The sequence below is a fragment of the Trachemys scripta genome, chromosome 4 (assembly GCF_013100865.1).
Source record: "Trachemys scripta elegans isolate TJP31775 chromosome 4, CAS_Tse_1.0, whole genome shotgun sequence".
NCBI lineage: Eukaryota > Metazoa > Chordata > Testudines > Emydidae > Trachemys > Trachemys scripta.
The window spans coordinates 67,825,733-67,846,134 of record NC_048301.1 but is presented as its reverse complement, the minus strand read 5'-3'; the positions used below and the strand labels follow the sequence as shown (position 1 = coordinate 67,846,134).

The 20,402-nt window shown below is 41.7% G+C and overlaps 1 protein-coding gene across 1 annotated transcript in view; it reads right to left on the bottom strand.

Moving 5' to 3' along the window:
* Positions 1 to 8,482: 8,482 nt before the first annotated feature.
* ACTN1 (actinin alpha 1) overlaps positions 8,483 to 20,402 on the bottom strand; it is a gene marked incomplete in the record, with an annotated part of 136,267 nt that continues 124,347 nt past the window's right edge. The window contains 5 exon segments of the mRNA XM_034767982.1: positions 8,483 to 9,399; positions 12,140 to 12,298; positions 14,454 to 14,519; positions 17,365 to 17,511; positions 19,808 to 19,987. Coding sequence (XP_034623873.1) covers positions 9,241 to 9,399; positions 12,140 to 12,298; positions 14,454 to 14,519; positions 17,365 to 17,511; positions 19,808 to 19,987 — 711 coding nt within the window.

Below are 20,402 nucleotides of genomic sequence, written 5' to 3'. Positions count from 1 at the left end.
TCGAGGTCCCTTCCAGTCCTAGAATCTATGAATCTATAATAAACATTCTTGTTTTCACTATATCTAAGTGCTGCATGTTCAGTGAAGCTATGTTCTAAGGTAAGTAAGCTGCCGTGTTTGTTTGGGAACACAGGCCTGGTGTCTGAGTGTTCAGTGGATAAGGGGCTAGACACTAAACTGAACACGGGGGACTCTGCTGTTGTGCGTATCTATTGTTAACTTGTATGGAGAGAGAGAGGCTGTGGAGGCCTGGAAGGTAGTTCTTGTATTGACAGAGGCTAGTGTTTTCAGGGAGCTGATCCACAGCAGCCAGAGACACACTAAGAGCAGATGGTGGTGAGGTGCCTCACAACCCTTGGTACCTTTGGGGAATGTCACAGAGCCCCAGACAGAAGATTATTCCCTGCATGAAGTTAAGCAGTAGGAGAGGATGACAAACAATACTAGTGTCATTTGAATGTGCTTAGTAATAAAGGGATAAAATGTTTTGTCAAAGTTTCTCCCTGTGCCTCAGCAGCTTTTTCAGGTAGTTCTTGGGTTTAGACAAACCTGTACAACAAAGCCAAGGTCATTCATCAAAAAGCAATAACAGAAATTAAGGGGCTGGAGGAAATGGTTTATGGAGAATGATAGAACAATGGTCATGTGGTTAAAGCACTGGACTGGAATTTTGGAGAACTGGTACTTCCCTACCCCACAGACTATAGAACTTCCTACCTCTCGGCCTCACAGGGGTATTTGTAAGGATAAATTCATTAATATTTTAGAGACCCCAGGTACTACAGGGGCGGGGAGGCTAATAGATCTAATTATAGTTTGGCCAAACTGACCAGCGTAGTGGTCAATAATATGTGAGCTGTTGCCAAGTATTGGGAGGGTGCGAATGGCAAGGATGGAATCATTTAGGGTGGTGCAAGAGGTTCAAGCTAAGAAAAATAAGGAAATATTTCTTGATCATGGTTTTAGTTTTCAAAGTGGGCAAAGCCATTATAACAGACTGGAGAGAACACTGAAGATTATTCTGTGGGAAACCATTCTGCAATGGCCCACAGGGCATGGTCTAGATCAGTGGCTCTCAACCTTTTCAGACTACTGTATCCCTTTCAGGAGTCTGATTTGTCTTGGGTACGCCCAAGTTTCACTTTACTTAAAAAGTGCTTGCTTACAAAATCAGACAAAGATATAAAAGAATCACAGCACATTACTGAAAAAATTGCTTATTTTCTCATTTTTACCATACAAATATAAAACAAATCAATTGGAATATAAATATAGTTACATTACAGTATATAGAGCAGCATAAACAGGTCATTGTATGAAATTTTAGTTTGTACTGACTTCACTAGTGCTTTTTATGTAGCCTGTTGTAAAATAAGGCAACTATCTAGATAAGTTGATGTACCCCATGGAAGATCTCTGCGTACCCCTGGTTGAGAACCACTGGACTAGATCATTTAACAGGTCTTCCTTTAGTTTTGGTTTTAGCTGGAGGAGATTCAAGCCTATCTGGACATTATTAAAGCTCAAAGCATCAGGCCCTTGACTGTATTTTGTCAAAAAAGTAAATATGGATGTCTTTGAAAGATGTAGATCAGAGCTAGCTGCCTTTGTGCATGATGGGGAAAATCCAGGGAAGTTAACTGGCCATGCAACATAGGTCTGTTAATTTAGGTTTATTATGGCAACTTCTTCTAATAGTTTAGAGCTAATGGAATGGATTTTAAGGCTTATATCACAGTAGCTCTTTTGAAAGCCAAGAGTCCCTTAGGCAGTTCAATTAATTCAACAGGATTGAGCTTTAATATTTGGCTACCACAAGAGAAAGCTGTCCCACTCCATTGTCTACAACATGAGTGATTTTTTTGCTACTGTCTGAAACAATCACACCTGCATTCTGACTTCTAAAAAAGTCATTTTAGTTCAAATTGGTTCTTTCCCAGCAATTACAAGTAGTTAGCCTCCTTTCTTCAGGACTTTCAGTGTGGTAATTTGACTGAAATAAGCAATCAGTCAGTAAGATTAAATTGGACGGGTACAATACAGAGGAATAAACACTTTTCTAAACTAAGCTCATTAGAGATAGCACTCTAAGGTGTCTTCTTTCTAGCCTCTTTCTCCATGCTCCCTCTAATGTGCAAGCATTCATTGCATCTACTGTCTCCTGCTCTATTCATTTAGGGTAGGGAGTCTCAAACTTTTGTACTGGTGACCCCTTTCACCTAGCAAGCCTCTGAGTGCGACCCCCCCTTATAAATTAAAAACAATTTTTAATATATTTAATACCATTATAGATGCTGGAGGCAAAGCAGGGTTTGGGGTGGAGGCTGACAGCTTGCGACCCCCCCCATTTAATAACCTCACAACCCCCTGAGGGGTCCTGACCCTCAGTTTGAGAACCCCTGATTTAGGGCTTGTCTACACTGGCAAGTTTTGTCACCAAAAACTATCTTTTGGCGACAAAACAGCGATAGCATACACACTGCAATGTGACTTTTTTCAGGAAAAAAAAAAAAGCCTAGTGCAGCCAAACGCTCTGCCTCAGTGCTCCACACCTGAGCAAACATTTCACCTTTAGATTCACACAGATTATGCAAAGTGCAGCACGTGGCTATGACCACGGGAATATTATCCTTGGTAAGGTCTAGCCTGCCACTGAGACACCTCCAGCGAGCTTTCAAACAGCCAAAGGCACATTTGAATACCATTTGGCACCTGCTCAGTCTGTTGTTAAAATGCTCCTTACTGCTGTCCAGGTGCCCTGTGTAAGTTTTCACGAGCCAGGGCTGTAAGGGGTAAGCCGGGTCTCCCAGAATTACTATGGGCATTTCCACAAACCCCACTGTGACCTTGTGGTCTGGAAAGAAAGTCCCCGCCTGCAGCTTTCTGTACAGGCCACTGTTCCTGAAGATGCGTGCATCATACACCTTTCCAGACCAGCCTGTATTGATGTCCGTGAAACGCCCCTGGTGATCCACAAGCGCCTGCAACACCATGGAGAAATATCCCTTCCTACTGATGTATTCAGAGGCAAGGTGGTCTGGCGCTAAAATTAGAATGTGTGTGCCATCAATCGCCCCGCCACAGTTAGGGAAACCCATCTCTGCAAAGGCATCCATTATTTCATGTACATTTCGCAGAGTCATGGTCCTCCGCAGCAGGATGCGATTTATTGCCCTGCATGCTTGGAGTAATACAGCCCCAACAGTGGACTTTCCTACTTCAAATTGATTTGCAACTGACCGGTATCAGTCCGGATTTGCCAGCTTCCACACACTGATTGCAAAACGCTTCTCTACCAAAAGGGCAGCTCTCAATCTGGTGTCCTTGTGCTACAGGTCGGGGGACAGCTCAGCACATAGCTCCTGAAGGTTGCTTTACACATCCTCAAGTTCTGTACCCACTGGTCATCATCCCACACCTGCATGACGATGCGATCCCACCAATCAGTGCTTGTTTCCCTAGCCCAAAAGCGACGGTCTACCGTATGCAGCTGCTCTGTGAATGCACAAAGCACTGATACATTGCTGCTGTCCATATCACACTCAGGTGCCTGCAATTCAGCCTGTTAACTTTGCGAGTAACTCTGAGTAGCTGTGCTGCCATGCGCAGTGTCCTCACAACAACTAGCAGAGCATAGGAGAGAAGTGCGGGATCCATCCTCTCTCATGGCAGATGCTGGTGTGCACTACAAAAGAATGACAGTTGGAAAAATGGTGCGAAAGGAAGCTAGAAACCATTGGAGGGGCGGGACACAAAGCGGGGCATGATGGTACATTTTGCACATCCCAGGATGTGCCGCGCTCCGTTTCCGCATTCCCACAACACCTAGCGACAGATGGTGTTGCCAGGCACTGTGGGATACATACCCACAGTCCATTGCTCTCGCTGTCGACAAAGGTGCCCCAAATGTGGACATGATCTGTCGACAGAGGGAGCAAATGTAGGCATGCTTTGGCGACTTTGCTTTTGTCGATTTTTCCTTGTCAACAGTTGCATCGACAAAACTTGCCAGTGTGGATAAGCCCTTAATATTAAATACAACCTTCTCTCCATTTCCCAACATGCCATAACCCACATGAACCAAAGCCTTTGACTGAAATTAAGAAAAAGCAAGTAACCAAACAAAAACAAAAAAAACCCTCCACAGTTGAAGAGGAATCACAATGGCATTTTAAATGACCTCAGTACTATGACTCAGCATTTCTGATGTAAATCTGCTCCACTAGCGATGGCCAACAATAGGCACATGTGCCACCTTTGGTTTAATGACCTGAATGTTGCCAACTTCACTGAACATTTTGGCAAACTAAAATTTTGAGGATGAGAGATGACAGTGGACACCACGTTTGAAAGCAAAGCTTATGAAAGAAATTGGAACTATTTAAGTAAGACGCAAAAACCTGCAACTAACAGAGTTCCTATCATTGCACAATACCTGGAAAATTCATTCACTTACAAGGACACTGCTGGCACCATTGAAGTAGTGTGCCAATTATAAAAAAAGATCGATTTGGGAAGCTGTTGGAAATCTTCATTTTAAGTTCTGACAGCTAAAAAATAGTTACAATCTACATATGTTTGCAGAGTTGTTGTAGCTGGGTTGGCCCCAGGATGAGAGACAAGGTAGGGGAGGTGATATCTTTTATTGGATCAACTTCTCTTGATGAGAGAGAGAAGCTTGTTTCTCTCTCACCAACAGAAGTTGGTCCAATAAAAGATACTTCCTCACTCATCATCTTGTCTCTTGTATTAATATATCTCTTGTCACTCTATCATCAGAGAGCCCCACATCGTGTCAGGTATGAAGATCTCAAATGGCTAGATGTCAACAATATTAAAATTTTTGAATTCTAGGAGACTTATCTGGAAAGTCATTTAAAAAAAAAAATCCCAGTTCACATCTGGAAATTACTGAGCATGGCAGGACTGAAGAAAATCCCATTGAAAAGGAGATTTTGTGAGCAGAGACCACATCCAATTGTTTTTTTCCCCTAGAGTGAAAAAAAAACTAGCCATAGCCTTGAAAACCTGTGGATCAAAATTCTCATACAAATAACCATTTCTATCAGTTAATTTAATCAATTCTGACATTAGGGTTAGGCTACTGACTGCTGCTAATTTGTTGTTGGAAACTAAAAATATTAGCTTAAAATAAAAAGCTGCTGCCTCACTCCACCAGAAAACAGCTGCAGGTGGTAGTGCTCCCCACCTTATAACTTGCCGGGGATATGGGAGACTTATGCCTGGTCTACACTGGGGGGGGCGGATTGATCTAAGTTACGCAACTTCAGCTATGTGAATAATGTAGTTGAAGTCGATGTACTTAGATCTACTCACCATGGTGTCTTCACTGAGGTGAGTCGACAGCTGATGTTCCCCTCGTCGACTCCGCTTCCGCTTCTCACTCTGGTGGAGTACCGGAGTCAACGGGAGAGCGCTCGGTGGTCAATTTATCGTGTCTAGACTAGACACGATAAATCGATCCCTGCTGGATCGATCGCTGCCCACCAATCCGGCAAGCAGTATAGACAAGCCCTTAGAGAGTCATTGGGTCAGAGAGAGAGAGAAAAAAAACGACTCTATAGCTCAGTGATTAGAGCACGCACCTGGGAAATGGGAGACCCAGACCCAGGATCCAGTGCCCCTGCTCCAGTGACTAAGTATTTATACACAGTGGAACATCTTCAGTAGGAGATTGATAAGCCCCACATAAGGATGTGTCATAGGTCTGTGGTTAGAGTACTGGCTTAAGAGGCAGTAGACCCCTGTTCAAATCCTGTCTCCTCTTCAGGTAGAGGGGGCAGGGAAATTAAGCCTGGGTCTCCCACATTCCTGGCAAGTACTCTAACAAGTGAGCTAAAAGTTGTAAGGTAGCTAGTACTCCCTCAGACCGTGAATGGGACCTGATCTGGTAGGCAGCCTGTGCACACCTAGCAGATTGGGCCACCCCATTTGAGTTAGGCAGACAAATGCCTCTTTCCTAGATAATGGATCACTCTAGGGCTTAGGTGTGAGATAAGCATCCAGACATGTCTAGAGGCAGAAATTTCCCTACAGAGGGAACTTTGACCCTGAAAACTTGGGCACCAAGTGAGTTTAGACACCTACAGGAGGTCTGTGGATCGCTGTGGTGCCTAAAACTGGGACTTTGGCACCAAAGTATCTTTATGGATCAGGGCCAAACTGCTTTGCCTTTAGCACACAATCTGAAACAGGGACATATCACCAGATGCAGTTTAGAAGAACAGGGAACCAGACATGTAAGCTCTGGCCAGACTACCCAAGACCACCCACCTAAGCTGAAAGGGGAGCCCAAGACACAGTAGATGCAGCTAAGATTTTAAATTCAAACCACCTACCATTGTTGCCAATATGAGCCTGTTTTTAACTACACAGAACCAGGGCATGCAGGAGAATGATGTTAACATCTTAACCCAGAGGATGCAGTGTTGTATGGTGATTAGTGCACACAATCGAGTCAGGACTGATGTATAACAGCTACTGGTCCAACACTGCCACTGGTTTGCTGAGTGATCTTGGGAAAAATCACCTAACCTCTTTCTACGTAAAACATGGATATTACTACTTTCCTGCTTCACAGGGTGTTGTGAAGCAGTGTAGAGTGTCTAGCACAATGGAGTCATGGTCTGTGGGCACTACTGCAAGACAGATAACAAAAAATTAACATTTGTGAAGTACATTGAGATCAGAGTAAGAGTGGACATTGCAAAGTACTATTAGCAATTTCCCCCAAAAGGGTCATTCTAAATCCAAAGAGTTTTCTGGCTCCATTTTAGGTACAGTAAACTAGTCTGGTTTGGGACATGTAGCCAACTCAATCATACAATGTACATAAGACTGAATAGCCATGAAAAGTTAAAATCTCTCCTCCCAAAATTCACAGTGGAATAAGGAGGAAGGGCTCCTTTTTTCCTACCTCCAGGAGTCAAGAGTCCCCAGAGCATGTATGCTTTCTTTGTCTAGAATTTCTTTAATTTGAAGCAAAAATCCAGTTAGTAAGAACTGCACTGCATGTCCTTTAAAATAACATTTCCTTTTCCTGCAAAGCATAGTAGTTACATGCTGTGAATTGCAAGTCACGTAGATGAGCTTGCCAGGGAAGAAGATGATGATCCAGCTACAAGTTTTAAAAAATTACTAGTGTATTATATAGGGTCCTCCAAAGTTTTAAGTAGGGAGAAGTATGGTCTAATTGTTTAAAGCGCAGGCCTGGCAGTTAGGAAACCTTGGTTCTAATCCAGCTCTGACATTGAGTTGCTGTGCAACCTGGGGTAAGTCACATAACCTCTCTGTTCCCCTCAGCTGCTTAAGATGAACTGTGCTGAGTACAATGTGGTCTTGTAACTAAATTGTGTTCAACTGTACCCTTTGGTGACACGTTACCACCACTGGAAGGCGAGAGGAAGGTCAACAGGTAGTTTAAGAATTTTTTAAGCATGTCAGCAGAATTTGTTCTCCCCTCTCCCAGATACTGTAGGCAGGTTTTGTGGGGTTGGGATTACATGACAGCCCAGTGATTTTTTCTACAGGTTACAAACTAGATTAAGAATAAGAAAATAAAGTTGTATTCAGTTGAAGGATTTAAAAAAGTCTATTCTTGCTCAGAAACCAGCCTAACCCCAGGAAATCAGAACTGACTCTGCTGGGCAACAGCACTGAAAGTAGCAGGTGTTCCTTGTCACTGTGTGAATTAATGTTGCACTCTTGCAATCTATTAGTCCAAGAACAAACTGGCTGTAAGTGCTAGAGTCCCTGACATCTGATCATGCTGAAAAAGACATGTGAAAAAATCTTTACTGGAGAAAACTCCTTAGTTTCTGAAAAGGTTGCAGAAGGGATGAAGACTAGGGAAGGTTAAAGGTTACCTGCAAAGTGAGGAGGGATAGGAAGGGGTTAAATGCCCTTTTTAGCTTTCTTATGATATATAAAGAAGGCCTGTACAGAGTTTTGTCAGAGGGCAGTTTGTTTATTTGTTTAAACATGTTAGAAACATGAAAGACACTATGGTGACTGAAGTGATAACATTAAGTATCTTAGTATTTGTGATGTTAAGCTTTGACAGGGGGAGGAATGTTAATCAAACCATTTAAAACTTTGGGTTTATTTAACTCCAGACACTCATTCTGAGCTGATCTTGTAGTAATAAAATAAAATAAAATAAAATAAAACTCACTATTCCCAGAAATATGCTGACATCAGGAATGGTTCAAGATGCTATTTTGTAGTGATAAGACTTCTCATTTGAAGCTGTTTATAAGTATCTACCAGCTATGTAAATTTCAACATCATTCAACACAAAAGGAAAAGCTTCTAAGGAAATGGAGGTAAACATTTAACCTCAGATATTATGAAGATTAAAAAAAAAAAGCTATCAAATTGATTTTGAAAGAATCTACTTGTGTTCAGGGTGTTGATTAAATGGAATTAAACAAATCCACTAGACAAATGAAGGAAGTCTAGATTTGTTATCACAAGAAATTTTTAATATGGTTTGTGACAAGCAATATATCAAAGTTACCAACTCTCAAGCTTCATATTCTGAAACCAGACAACTCTCAGCAACAACAAAAAAAAGTTGTGCACTGATAAACATAGGAGGCATATTGAAAATTTTTAATTAAATATGAAAACATGAGCTGTGTACATTATTTTTTCCCTAGAAAACACAGCAATTTCAAAAGTTTATCATAAAATATTTTCATGAAATGAGTGAACCAGCAAACACATGCACTTGCGTGTCTGACCCCCCCCTCCCAAGATAAACATGATAAAAGAGACACACGCAAATGGAAAAGTTAACAGTACTGGTGGCTTGCCTTTTTTTTTTTTTCGTTCTTTTTAATTTTTGTAAAGAAGAATGGAATGTAACACTGTGCTCGATTTCCTATGTCACAACACAAAACATTTGGTGCAATATTTTTAAATTTTCTCTTTGTTTTAATTTGATGGAGAAAAATACCTGTTTTTCTATAATAAAATATGTCTTTAATTTTAAATGTAACTTTTTTTTGCAGAAAATAATTTTGTAAACTGTCATTTCAAGGGCAAGGTAGACGGTCATTTCAATGTCCCCCCTTATAAACATGATCTGTTATCTGAAGCAAAAATGGAGACACAAAATAAAAGGAGGCGGAGCAGAGGCAGCTTTGCATACAGAAAGAAGAGTGCGCCTGGACGGGAGAGGGGGTGGGGAGTATGTTGTGGGGAGAAAGGAAGAGGTTAAAGGTCACTTTCGCCATAGAGTGCTGTGGAGAAGGACATATAGTCCAGGGCACCAGGTACAGCATCAGGCCCACTGTATGGTGCCATCCTAGCAATGCAATATTCAGCTTGATCAGGAGGCAGTTCCCGTCGTAATTCATCCACAGTGATGTAGTTCTGCAAAAACAACAAGAGACAAAGCAAATTATTCTTTCCAGCAAATGGTGCTACTTAGAAAGTACTCTACAAATCACTTCCTGCTGCTCAGAGGGGCAATGGGGCAACTGTGCTATAGTTAAATTAAGAATACTGTATCCCATTGAAGGCACATTGGGTATACAGGAAGGCAGAATGCAATACCCTGCCTAGTTGGAATTTGGCCAGGGACCAGCAATGGAAAGATAGATTATAGTGGGAGAAAAGCCCTGGACGACCCGGAGTGGTTGTGTGGGAGAGCAGGTAGGTTGTCAGTGTCAGGCTGCCTGCTGTCTTGCTGATGGTGTGGTTCTTGTTTAAGGTGAATGGGAAGAAGCAGAAATTGTTCATTACCTCCAGTCCCTCGTTAACAACCACTAAAAAGATGGGTGCCCTATTACGCCCTATAAGTTGATTTTAAGGCTTCAAAATGTGGCCTCAATGACTCATTCTCCAGAAAAGGGATGGCATCCACAAGACAGCGAATTAGTTCCTACCGGTGCTGGTAAATTATATCAGCACAGGCAGCAGACAACATTGTCTACCAAAGAATTTTTGTTTTTTCCATAGTTTTCTCCCTCCACTCTCCTTGCTTTTCCTACGTCCCACCTTTCCTAGGGACATTTTTCAAAAGGAAGTAAACCTCTGACTAGGTTTGGCTATTGGAAAGTAAACACACTGAAGCTAGTCTGGCCCATCACCAATTCACGTTCTGGATATAAGGTAGCAGTTTGTTGAACATGAGCTAAGCAACAAGTTCTTTGTAGCTAACTGACTCATGGACAATTGTATTTAGAAGCATCTAAAAGATATTTAGGTGTCAGATTTTCTGTCCTTTGACTTCCCAATTCGTTCATTAAGTGTTCTGCTTTTACGTTCATGAATGGAGTTTGAGGGAGGATTACCTTCTTAGTGCAATGTGAATCAAAGTATTTTAGTATAACATTTAAAACCAATTAATAATTGATAATTATCCTTTTTTGGAAGTACACAGTAATCAAGTTTAAATTTAATACTCGATCACAAAACTACAGAAAACGTTATTTAAATCGTAATTTTCATCCTGTTGAAATAATTAGGAATTTACTACACAACTGTTGAGAGAGGAGATATACTCTGATCAGAGAGAATGTGTAATAAAAAATGGAGGAAACATGAGGTTTATACATAGAGATTATAGTAAAATCATTAGCAAAACATGAAAAAAGTACTCAAATTAGGATAATTCATTAAAATCTGAGATTTCAGTTAACATGGTATTCCAATATTTTCACTACATGTTGTCATATTTCAAAACAGATCACCAAAATTATTAGAAAATATTGGCATATATTAAGATTAAATTTATTTCATTAGCTAATTTAAGGAATTGCCAGTAATTTTATGCAAGAAAAATAAAAAAATATGATTTGTTGGTACATTCATTCCACTGATTAACCAAATCTAGAGAAGTTATAATCTATCCTGGTCCTGGGAGTTTTCCAGTCTATCAGATAGTATTTGTAATAATACGGTTAAAAGGTGGATATTTGAAAATCATTTGTTAACGGATAGAGGTTATCCTCAAATCAATGAAAATCTGATACTGATTACGTAAGACATACACTTACATGTCATTGTAAATTGTCACATGTGGAAAAACTAATTGAACTTGTAGATGTCCAGTAATTCATCTTTTTCAAGATTAATCAAAACACAGTTGATCAGTAAGTACTATGTTGGTTGAATTTAATCATGCACTTTAAAATAACCAACCAAAACCATAACTATTGATTAGTTACTTTAGTATCATGGCTCCAAACCGTTTAAGTTAAGATAAGGTAATTGCTCTGCTAATTTGTAGTTATTGTGTGTATAAGAAACATCAGCTGACATCAGTGATTGATATTGGTTCCTTTCCTGTCCATGACTTCAAACTTTTGTAGAAATGTGTTTTTACTTCAAGGTAGTAAACATTTTTGGCTCCAAGAAACACTTTTGTGTTGAAATATTAGCTACATTGGTTTCTTGTTTAATATTAACTTTTTGGGTTAGACATTTTCAATATCAGGGGTCAGCAACCTTTGAGAAGTGGTGTGTCAAGTCTTCATTTATTTACTGTAATTTAAGGTTTCAGTGCCAGTAATACATTTTACATTTACAGGGGCCAGCGGACTGATCCCCAGACTGGCAGCGGGTTGAGCGGGGCCAGCAGCAGGGACACCAGCTGGCAGGGGCCGGTGGATGGAACCCCAGACTGGCAGTGGGCTGAGCGGTTCAGCCCGCTGCTGGCCTGGGGTTCCATTCATCCAGGCAGGCCGCGAGCTGAGCGGGGCTGGTGGCCAGGACCCCAGTTGGCAGCAGAATGCCACTAAAAACCAGCTTGCGTGCCGCCTTTGGCATGCATGCCACAGGTTGCTGACCCATTCTATATTATTGCAGTTATATACTTAAAGCATATTCTTAGTTCCACTGACTTCAGTAGAGGTCGGTGGGACTTAAGCATGTGTTAATGTGCTTTGCTAAATCAGGATCTCTGCAGGGTACATGAAGGTAAGAGCTATCGTTTGGCCTCTGAGCTGGTCAGGAAGCAGAGATTTACACATGACTGCAGAGTGTTTCATTGTTCACCTCTGAGGAATTATACTTCCTGTCTCTTCACATCCGTTCGGCCACTCCTGAGCCAGAGTTTTCTTTTTTATGTAAAAGTAACATTAGTTTCCCTTTGAAAGTCTAAACTTACCTTGTCTCCAGCCAGAATCTTGAAGGAAGCCATGACCTGGTCAGCAGTATCAGTATCTGCTGTTTCCCGGGACATGAAGTCGATGAAGGCCTGGAATGTCACTACTCCCAAGCGGTTGGGATCTACAATGCTCATGATGCGGGCAAACTCTGCTTCTCCCTAGATAACAAGACAGTCAGCAACAGGTCAGACTATTGGTAAGAATGAACAGAATGTAAATCCAGTTCGCACAAATGATGGCATCTGGAAGGTGAAATAATAAGACTGGAATGTTTCTAAATGATCCCAGTCTCATGGCTAAGAAAATAAAGCTATGGAAGACACTTCAAATCAATCTCACAAACACATTCACCAACAAGCTTTCCTAGCGGATTTTTTTTTTTTTTTTTAAATGTTCATTTTCCCTTTGGAGTTAGGTATTTTCAACAGTGCTCTGGAACAATGCCATCCTAGTCTCACAAAACTGCTACCCTACATTAGCTGTCAAAGCAGAACAGAGCAGTAGTCTGTCTAGTTTAGTATCATGTCGCCATCAGAGGCTAATAGTATGGATGCTTCAAGATATAAAGGTCCCTATAATGCACAGAATGATGCAATTCTATATCACAGGGCCCTCTGAAAATCAGATAATTTATTTAGGAGCCTAAACATGGATTCAGAACCTAATTTTGGGCAGCCAGATTTGAAATTGGCCTTAGTCTTTAATTTCTTCTCTGGAATCTCTTACTTCCCTTTTACTTCTCATCATACCTGTTGCCCTTCTTTAGGGCCTTAATGGTTTTAAGCTCATCCTTACCAAAGAGGCACGAGAAATCAGAGACCTATATGCTTTGGAGAGGCCTGGCAGAGCAGCATCTCCAGGGTAGTGTCTTTAGACCCAGGGATTCTTTCACTGTACATTATTTTGACATGGAAGCGAAGACCTTATGCTTCTTAATTTTCTCTGTATCTAAGAGCATCTATTCTGATCTCTTGTACCATTTTTCCCCCCTGTATGAAGATGAAGAGGTAGATCCCAATCTCTGCCTGGGAGCAAGAGTGAAACCTTCAGGCAACTCAGTGCAAATCAACATGAAACAGTAACACACATACACAATCTTTAAAGCATTTGGTCAAATGCTAACTGATGTGGCCTTGTACACCAGACTAAAGGTGTTTGTATTTATACTGTACTGAGAAGTAGGTTACACTGGAAGATTGCTTTGCCTAACATTTGTGGCAGCAAGGTTATTAAGGGCATTATTTAAACTTCTTGTGTGATTCTCTTCTCCTCTTAGAGAAGATTAGTACCAATATGTTTTGCCTGCAGAAGTTCTCCCCATTATGATTCTTCTGTTGACAAAGTCAGCCTAATGCTGTATTGTCCTGAACGCTAATCTATTTACTGAGGAAAAAGCTATGAGAAAGCTACAAACAGGACTCTAGCCTGCATGAACAGGCAGGAGCGGAGTGGAATAAAGGAGTATTTCACTGATCATAGTGGGAAGGGATAGGGCAGGAGAGGAAAGGGAGACAGCTATCAGGAAAGAATTCTAATTGCACTGTTTCTAGTCTAAGTATCTTTGGTTGGTTGGAAAAAGCTGATCTCACCAACACCTGCTGAAAGACCTGCTGCCACATTACCACTGAAAGCTTTACAAAGGGATATCAGGATCCTAGAGTCATAACTGGCCTTAGGAAGAAGCTTGAAGCAAGTACCCTTGTAGCACACCAGGTGTGGGGGTGGGGGGACACAGTATATGAGACTAGAATGGACAGTCCGCTTTTGGGCACTAGAAGCTTAAAGGCTGAATTTTAGTTGGATTTATTTATAAATGGAGAGTGTGTGTGTGTGTGTATACACACGTTGAGAATTTAGGAAAAACACTTCCTGTATAAACAGTTTTATTTCAATATTTATTTGAGCAACAGCATTTATTCATTCCTCAGGCTGTAATGAAAACTTTCATGGAATTTTACTGTTACTTATTGCTGGAGAGGTTACATGTTACTGTATGCAAACAATGAACACAGCAACACGAGCGGTGTTATCGCTTCTTCCAGTTTATAAGCTATGCAGTTTTCCAAATCAATTCTCACTCTACACAGATCAGAATTGGACATAACCCTCCCATTCTTCCCTCCAGCTAGAGTTGTAAGACAAAGATTTAAACGCACACATACACACAACCATTTCAACATTTAGTTTCCATTTCTGAGAGTCCTAGGAATTAAGGTAGCTTTTACCTTGATTCATTACAAATGTGTCCCCTTCCCCTTTGCAGAAGGTCATATGAATCATTGTGAACATGAGTGACAGAGGGCTCTACGTTACCATATTGTAACCCATGGAGATAAGGCAGGCTCTGAAATCTTCAGAATCCATCATGCCAGTCTTCTTCTACATGGAGTGATGCAAGGATGGAAGAAACCAAGAGAGAGAAAATGGAAACCAGTCGAGGAAGAGATGAACCCACAGGAGAGATTACAAAGAATGAATTTGGGAAAAGGGGACAGGAATTATTGGACAATGAAAAACAACACAGTAAAGGTGGTTTGAAAAACCATGAAGAAGCAATGATTCAGTTGGAAATGAAATAGTTTTTATATAGGACACATATTGAATATTAAAAAAAAGAATGACGCATGATGATATCAAGTGAGACAAATACACAAAGAGAAGAAGACAGGGAAAGTTAAGTGAAACAAGTAAATGGAATAGGTAGATATAAAAAGAATTCTCCCAAGACAATAAACAAAGGTAATTAAAAAGGGTAGATATGAAAATTCATTAAGTAAAGAGAAAAGGTGGGATGGAACAGAGATACATGTACAGTTAAAACATGAGAACGACAGAAGGATTAAAACAAAAAAGAAAAGAAAGGAGAAAACTGTTATTTCCTCATAGTTCAACATCTAGCTGCATTCACCACTAGCATTCAGTACCTGTGCATCGTTTCCAATATCGTAACCCAAGCTGATGAGGCAGGCTTTGAATTCCTCAGGGCCAAGTGTGCCGGAGTGATCCTGGTTATGCAGTGTGCCAGGCAACAGGACATGCAGTGCCAGGGGGTGGTAGTGTGGGGCAGGTAAAAGAGAGGTAAAGAGGAGATCAAGAGCAGGTGAAAAGACAACAAACAGGTGCACCATGCAGTGGATGAGGAGAGGAGAGAGATAGAGAAAGAATGACATGCAGATAAAAAGACAGGGAAAAAAAAATAAAAAGTGCACAAAGTTAGATACCACAATGACATTTCAGGATGTGCTAAAAATGCTCTCAAAACAGTAGCTTCTCAGAGAACTTGATCACATCTTGACAGTATTTGAACAAGAATTGTTTACACTAGCAAGCTTTAAAATCTACTTTTTCCAAATCAGTCCCTGAATTGCTATTCTTTTACCCAGTAATGCCAGCAGTCCTGCATTTCAACAGTAACCCAGAGTGCAGGGACGCAGACAGACACAGTAGGTAGCAAACATTATCACCTTACTGTTCTTGCTATCAAAAGTCAGATGCCCCAATAAAGGGATAGGCTAGGGTAGGTATGCCGGGCAATGCTTCCGTGGAGCTTAGCTGGCGGAGTATCTTGTGTGCTCCTGAACAGTCCTGGCATCCCAAGAACACATCAGGAAAAAACAGCTGAAGCTCAGGGAAGTGCTGCCACCCTTGTATTTCTGAGCTCTGTATATGAAAGCAGAGCTGTGACTGGCTGAGCTCTCTGAAGTGCTCCACCCTTAAAATAACACCCCTAGCTTTATATAGCAACTATCTTTGCTATTACACAGAGGGATGCACCAACGATGGAGACAATATTCATTTATCACACCCCCTTTCCTCTGTGTTTTGAGAGGACCCCATGGTAAACATGAACTTCCTCACAAGAGAGCCTACTGGAGGCCAGCCACAAAGCCCAGCAGAACATTTCACAACAGCTGCACTTCTTTTGGCTCAGAATCCCCAAACACTGTGGGGTGGGAAGTGTTCATCACCAAGAGTTACACACAAAATTGAGAATCCCACTTTGAAAAGCATAACTTAGCTGCAAGGCAGCACTGCCTGCAGTCATCATCATTTTGACATGCCACACTGGCAGGAGAAGGAAACTCAGGGTAGGTGAGTGGGGCCAGCTTCAGCTGACTCCCTCTTTCAAAAAAAAAAAGCGTCAACTTTTTCAGTTTGGTGTTTAAATCAGTATTAAAGCTTCCCAACAGAAGAAATAATTGAGGATGAGGCAACCATATTTTCCATGTTACCAATGTAACCTCCCCTCTCTTGCATCTCGTATGTAAATGGAAGGCCTGTTTATGTGAATGTACATCCTAGATTTCCAGGGTACACTGGGGAACACTAGAAAGAAGAGAGGGGGTCATTACCTGAATGCACCTTCAACAATGCGAGAGGAGTTAGGATGGCCATTATTTGGCCATCTGGAGATGGCTTCTTCTTGAAATTAGACTGCAGTAATGGGATATATCTTGAGACCACTCAGAAACTGAAGCTAGCATAGAATGCTGTGACAGGCTTAGCAAGTGTCAGGCACATATGTTTGCACCAGTGCTCTGGGATCTGTATTGATTGCCAGTAGGTCTACGGGTGGCATTCAAGGTGTTAGCATGGAACCTACAGAACCCTAAATGGTTTTGGACTTGGGAGTGCCTCTCTCTGGGTGGCAGTGTGGCTGTTCAGATTCATGGAAGCACGCCAGCTGATCTCCCCTAGATGCAAGTGAGAGAGCTGCTAGCAGGATGATGGTTGAGTTTATTACGGGCTTATTTTATTATTGTGTTTGCTGGTGGCTCTGTATTTATTTATGTTTTGTTATACTGTATGTAGCACTTATGTGAGGGACCTCCAGAGGAGAGGGGATGGGTGCCTACAGAGTTTTATAAATCCAATACTCAGTCACTATGTGGAAACCCTCTTGAGGGATGGGGAGTAAGAGGTGGGGAGAATAATCCATTTTCTAAATATGCTGGCAGACTTTCCCGTGTCTTAGCTCAGTCAGGAAACTTGCATTCCAGACAAACTTCCTGTCTTAGCATGACAAATAGACTAGCCTAATGTGGACAGGATTACCTGACAATCTCCACTGGGCTGTCGGCTCACGAGACCTGGTCCTCTAGGCACAAGAATGAAAAGTCTACTATGTGGATAGTTCTACTACAGGGGCTGTTTGGTTTCTAATGCTATGCCAAGTCTATGAAGATGCAGGTGGCCCACTGAGCTCCAGGGGGCACAGACTTACCCTGTCAAAATGGTTAAAGGAGGCCCGGAATTCATTCATCTGCTCCTGGCTGATTCCTTTGGCATCACGGGTCAGAATCTGATTTTCCACTTCATTGATGGTTCTAGCAATTGTTGTAAGCAACTGCTCCCAGCCCACTCGGATATGCTGAAGAAGAAAGGACAAGACTTTTCTTTTAAAAAGTGGAACCTTCTGCATCTGGAGCCCTTGGTTCGACTGTGTTAATCATTACAAGTTAAGTGATCCTGATCGTCAGGGCCTGGGAAATCCACTTGCTCAGAAAACATCTCTCTCACCCTGGGCAAGTGCCATCAACTTCTTCAAAATCTGAACCTTCATTTAAAAAAAAAAATTAAAGGTCAGATTCTCATCTACACTAAGGCATTACATCAGCTTTAAGGTCACTTTACTCTGCCAGAGTGGTGTAAAGCAACCTTAGAGTAAACAAGGATCAAGCCCAAAGTTTTTAGCTCTCAGTGATGCAGAAAACGTTTCAAATGTGAACTGAGTGTAAAGTGATGCACAGATGTCTTCCTAGGTCTGACACCCACTTCTCCAGTGCCTCTATTATATAGCACAGCCAGATACAGTAATGAGAAGTGACCAGAGTCTGTTGCCAAAGTGAAACTGACGAATCTGGTTAGTTTTAGTGTGCTGTTGCTTGGGAGAGTTTCCAGCAGCAGCACTGACGCTATTAACTAGGGAGAAGGAGCAAAAGAATGGAGTCTGTGAAAGGCATGGATTAGCAGAGACATCTCACCATCCCCATATTCTTGCAGCACCCAGCAGGATGTAGAGGGGGAAGCAGAGAGAGAAAACTTCTGTTTTCAGATGATGGGGGAACTTGGCCAATTACAGGGATCTCAGTCACTGTTCCTGGTTGGGGACTCTAGGCACTGGTGCACCTTGGTCCCTCCTATTCTGTGCCTGTGGCAGATAGTAGTCTAGCCTCCTAGGAGCCGTAATACTTTGGTCTAATTTTAGTTGTGGGTTCAGTGTGTGGACGCTGGGTGGTGCAAATGGCCTGTGATACACAGGCCACCAGACTAGATGAGGTGGTGGTTCCTTCTGGCCTTAAACCCCATGACTCTAAATTTATGAGACATCTACTAGCCAGAGATTGATACAGAAGATTAAGGCCCTCACTGCCCCCAAATAGAGTTCAGGGATCATACCCTGGTATGGATCCCAGCAGTCTGGCAAATGATGGGGCACTCATCTGTGCATTGGCCCTGGACAATGGACCCCATATGTTTCATATCAGGCTGTGGCTATTTGTATGTGTAGTCCTCTGGCTATTAAGTATCTGGCACAATTTCCCGGTCTATATATGAGTGGGTGGATGTGGAAGGAGAAGATTGATAGAATAAGTACAGAATAGCTATAGAGAGAGGAAAAGGAGAGAGAGACAATATAGGGGAGGAGGCAGAGAACTCAGAGAGAGAAAAGGAAATCAGGAAACACTGAAGACAGCTCAAGCAAAGATGCACCATAAATAATTATAGGAAAGTGAAAAGAAGCCAAGAAAGGAAAGTCAATGCTAAAGAGAGAAATTTAGTGAGTAGAGCTGGTTGAATAGTATTTGGGGAATTTCTCCAGTATGTGTCAAACAATTTATTCAAAAATACTTTGTGGAACTCAACTACAGCTAGTCAAATACTAGTCAGCTAATACCAGTAAAGTTAATTGCATAATATATTCAGGTGTTATCTTTCTTCTGTTATTTGACCAGCCCTAGTAGTAAGTAACATTTAAAAAAAAATCATTAGCTAGGGAGTTGATTTGCAACATTACAATGAAATATGGAGCACAACAACAACACATAGCTGTCTTATTCCTTGAAACTCCGGGAGTCAGAGTGGGGACTACCTGTATGTTGCATTCTTTCCCCTCACACATTGTATGTCTTGTCTATTTAGATGTTAAATTGTTTAAGGCAAGAGTCTCTTGCTATATTTGTATAGACCCTAACATAGCAAGGTCCTGTTCCTGGTTGCGTTCTCTAGGTATTATCATAGTATAAATAACGCATAACGTATCCACACCACCACCATCACTGGTATTTTCACCCTGGCTATTAGATTGGCATTCAGCTATCAAGTAGCAGGTTAATAAGTGTCAGGTAAACACTGAAGATGCATTGGTGTTCTTAACTGGTCCCCATCTACCACCTGCTGAAGTTGCAAATACTCAGGGAGGACTCAGAACTGGATTAGCATACAGAGCTGCAGGTCTGAACTAAGGTGCACTGGCAGGGCGCCGTGGGCAAAGCAATGCTGTAAATTCCTCACTTTCATGAGTGCGAAGTTTAGCCAAGGGTTTTGTAAAAGAATCTGGGTGATATGGGGATGCTCGTCTTAACTATGTCTGGCCAACACAGCTTAGGTTGTTTTGTATGCCTGGGCTAAAACACAGCAGGCTGAAGGCTTCTCCAGGTATTTACCTCCATGGTATAGTTGGTGTGCTTGTTGTCAAAGATGAGTGCCTCCTGAATCTGCTGGTGGTCTCCCTCCAGCTGGTCAATCTTTGGTTTGTAATTAATAATGCTCTTCTCGTACTGCCGCAGGTGGTTGAGCTGGTCCTCCAGGGTCCCATGCATCTCTATGGAAATGCGGCCGATCTCCTGCATAAACAAACCCATGGGAGTTGGGCCCATTAGAGGGACAAGCCTCAACACACACAGTATTTACCTATTCCCTGTATGGGATGAAATGCTTCAACAACAAGTCATATAGATCTGAGAGAATAGAATCTAGTTTTATGGCTTTAAAGAGAGGAGATAAACATATGAGGTCAGACCCCCATATGTTACAAACCACTGTAGCTCTATTGAAGTCAGTGGATTTACACCAGTTTACATCAGCTGAAGTTCTGGCTCACTGTCTTATGAGCAAGGCTACGATTTAGTCTCGGGTATTTTTAGTAAAAAAGTCATGGACAGGTCATGGGCAATAAACAATAAACAAATATTCATGGCCATGACCCATCCATGACTTATACTAAAAATACCTGTGATTAAATCGGGGGGGGGGGGGGGG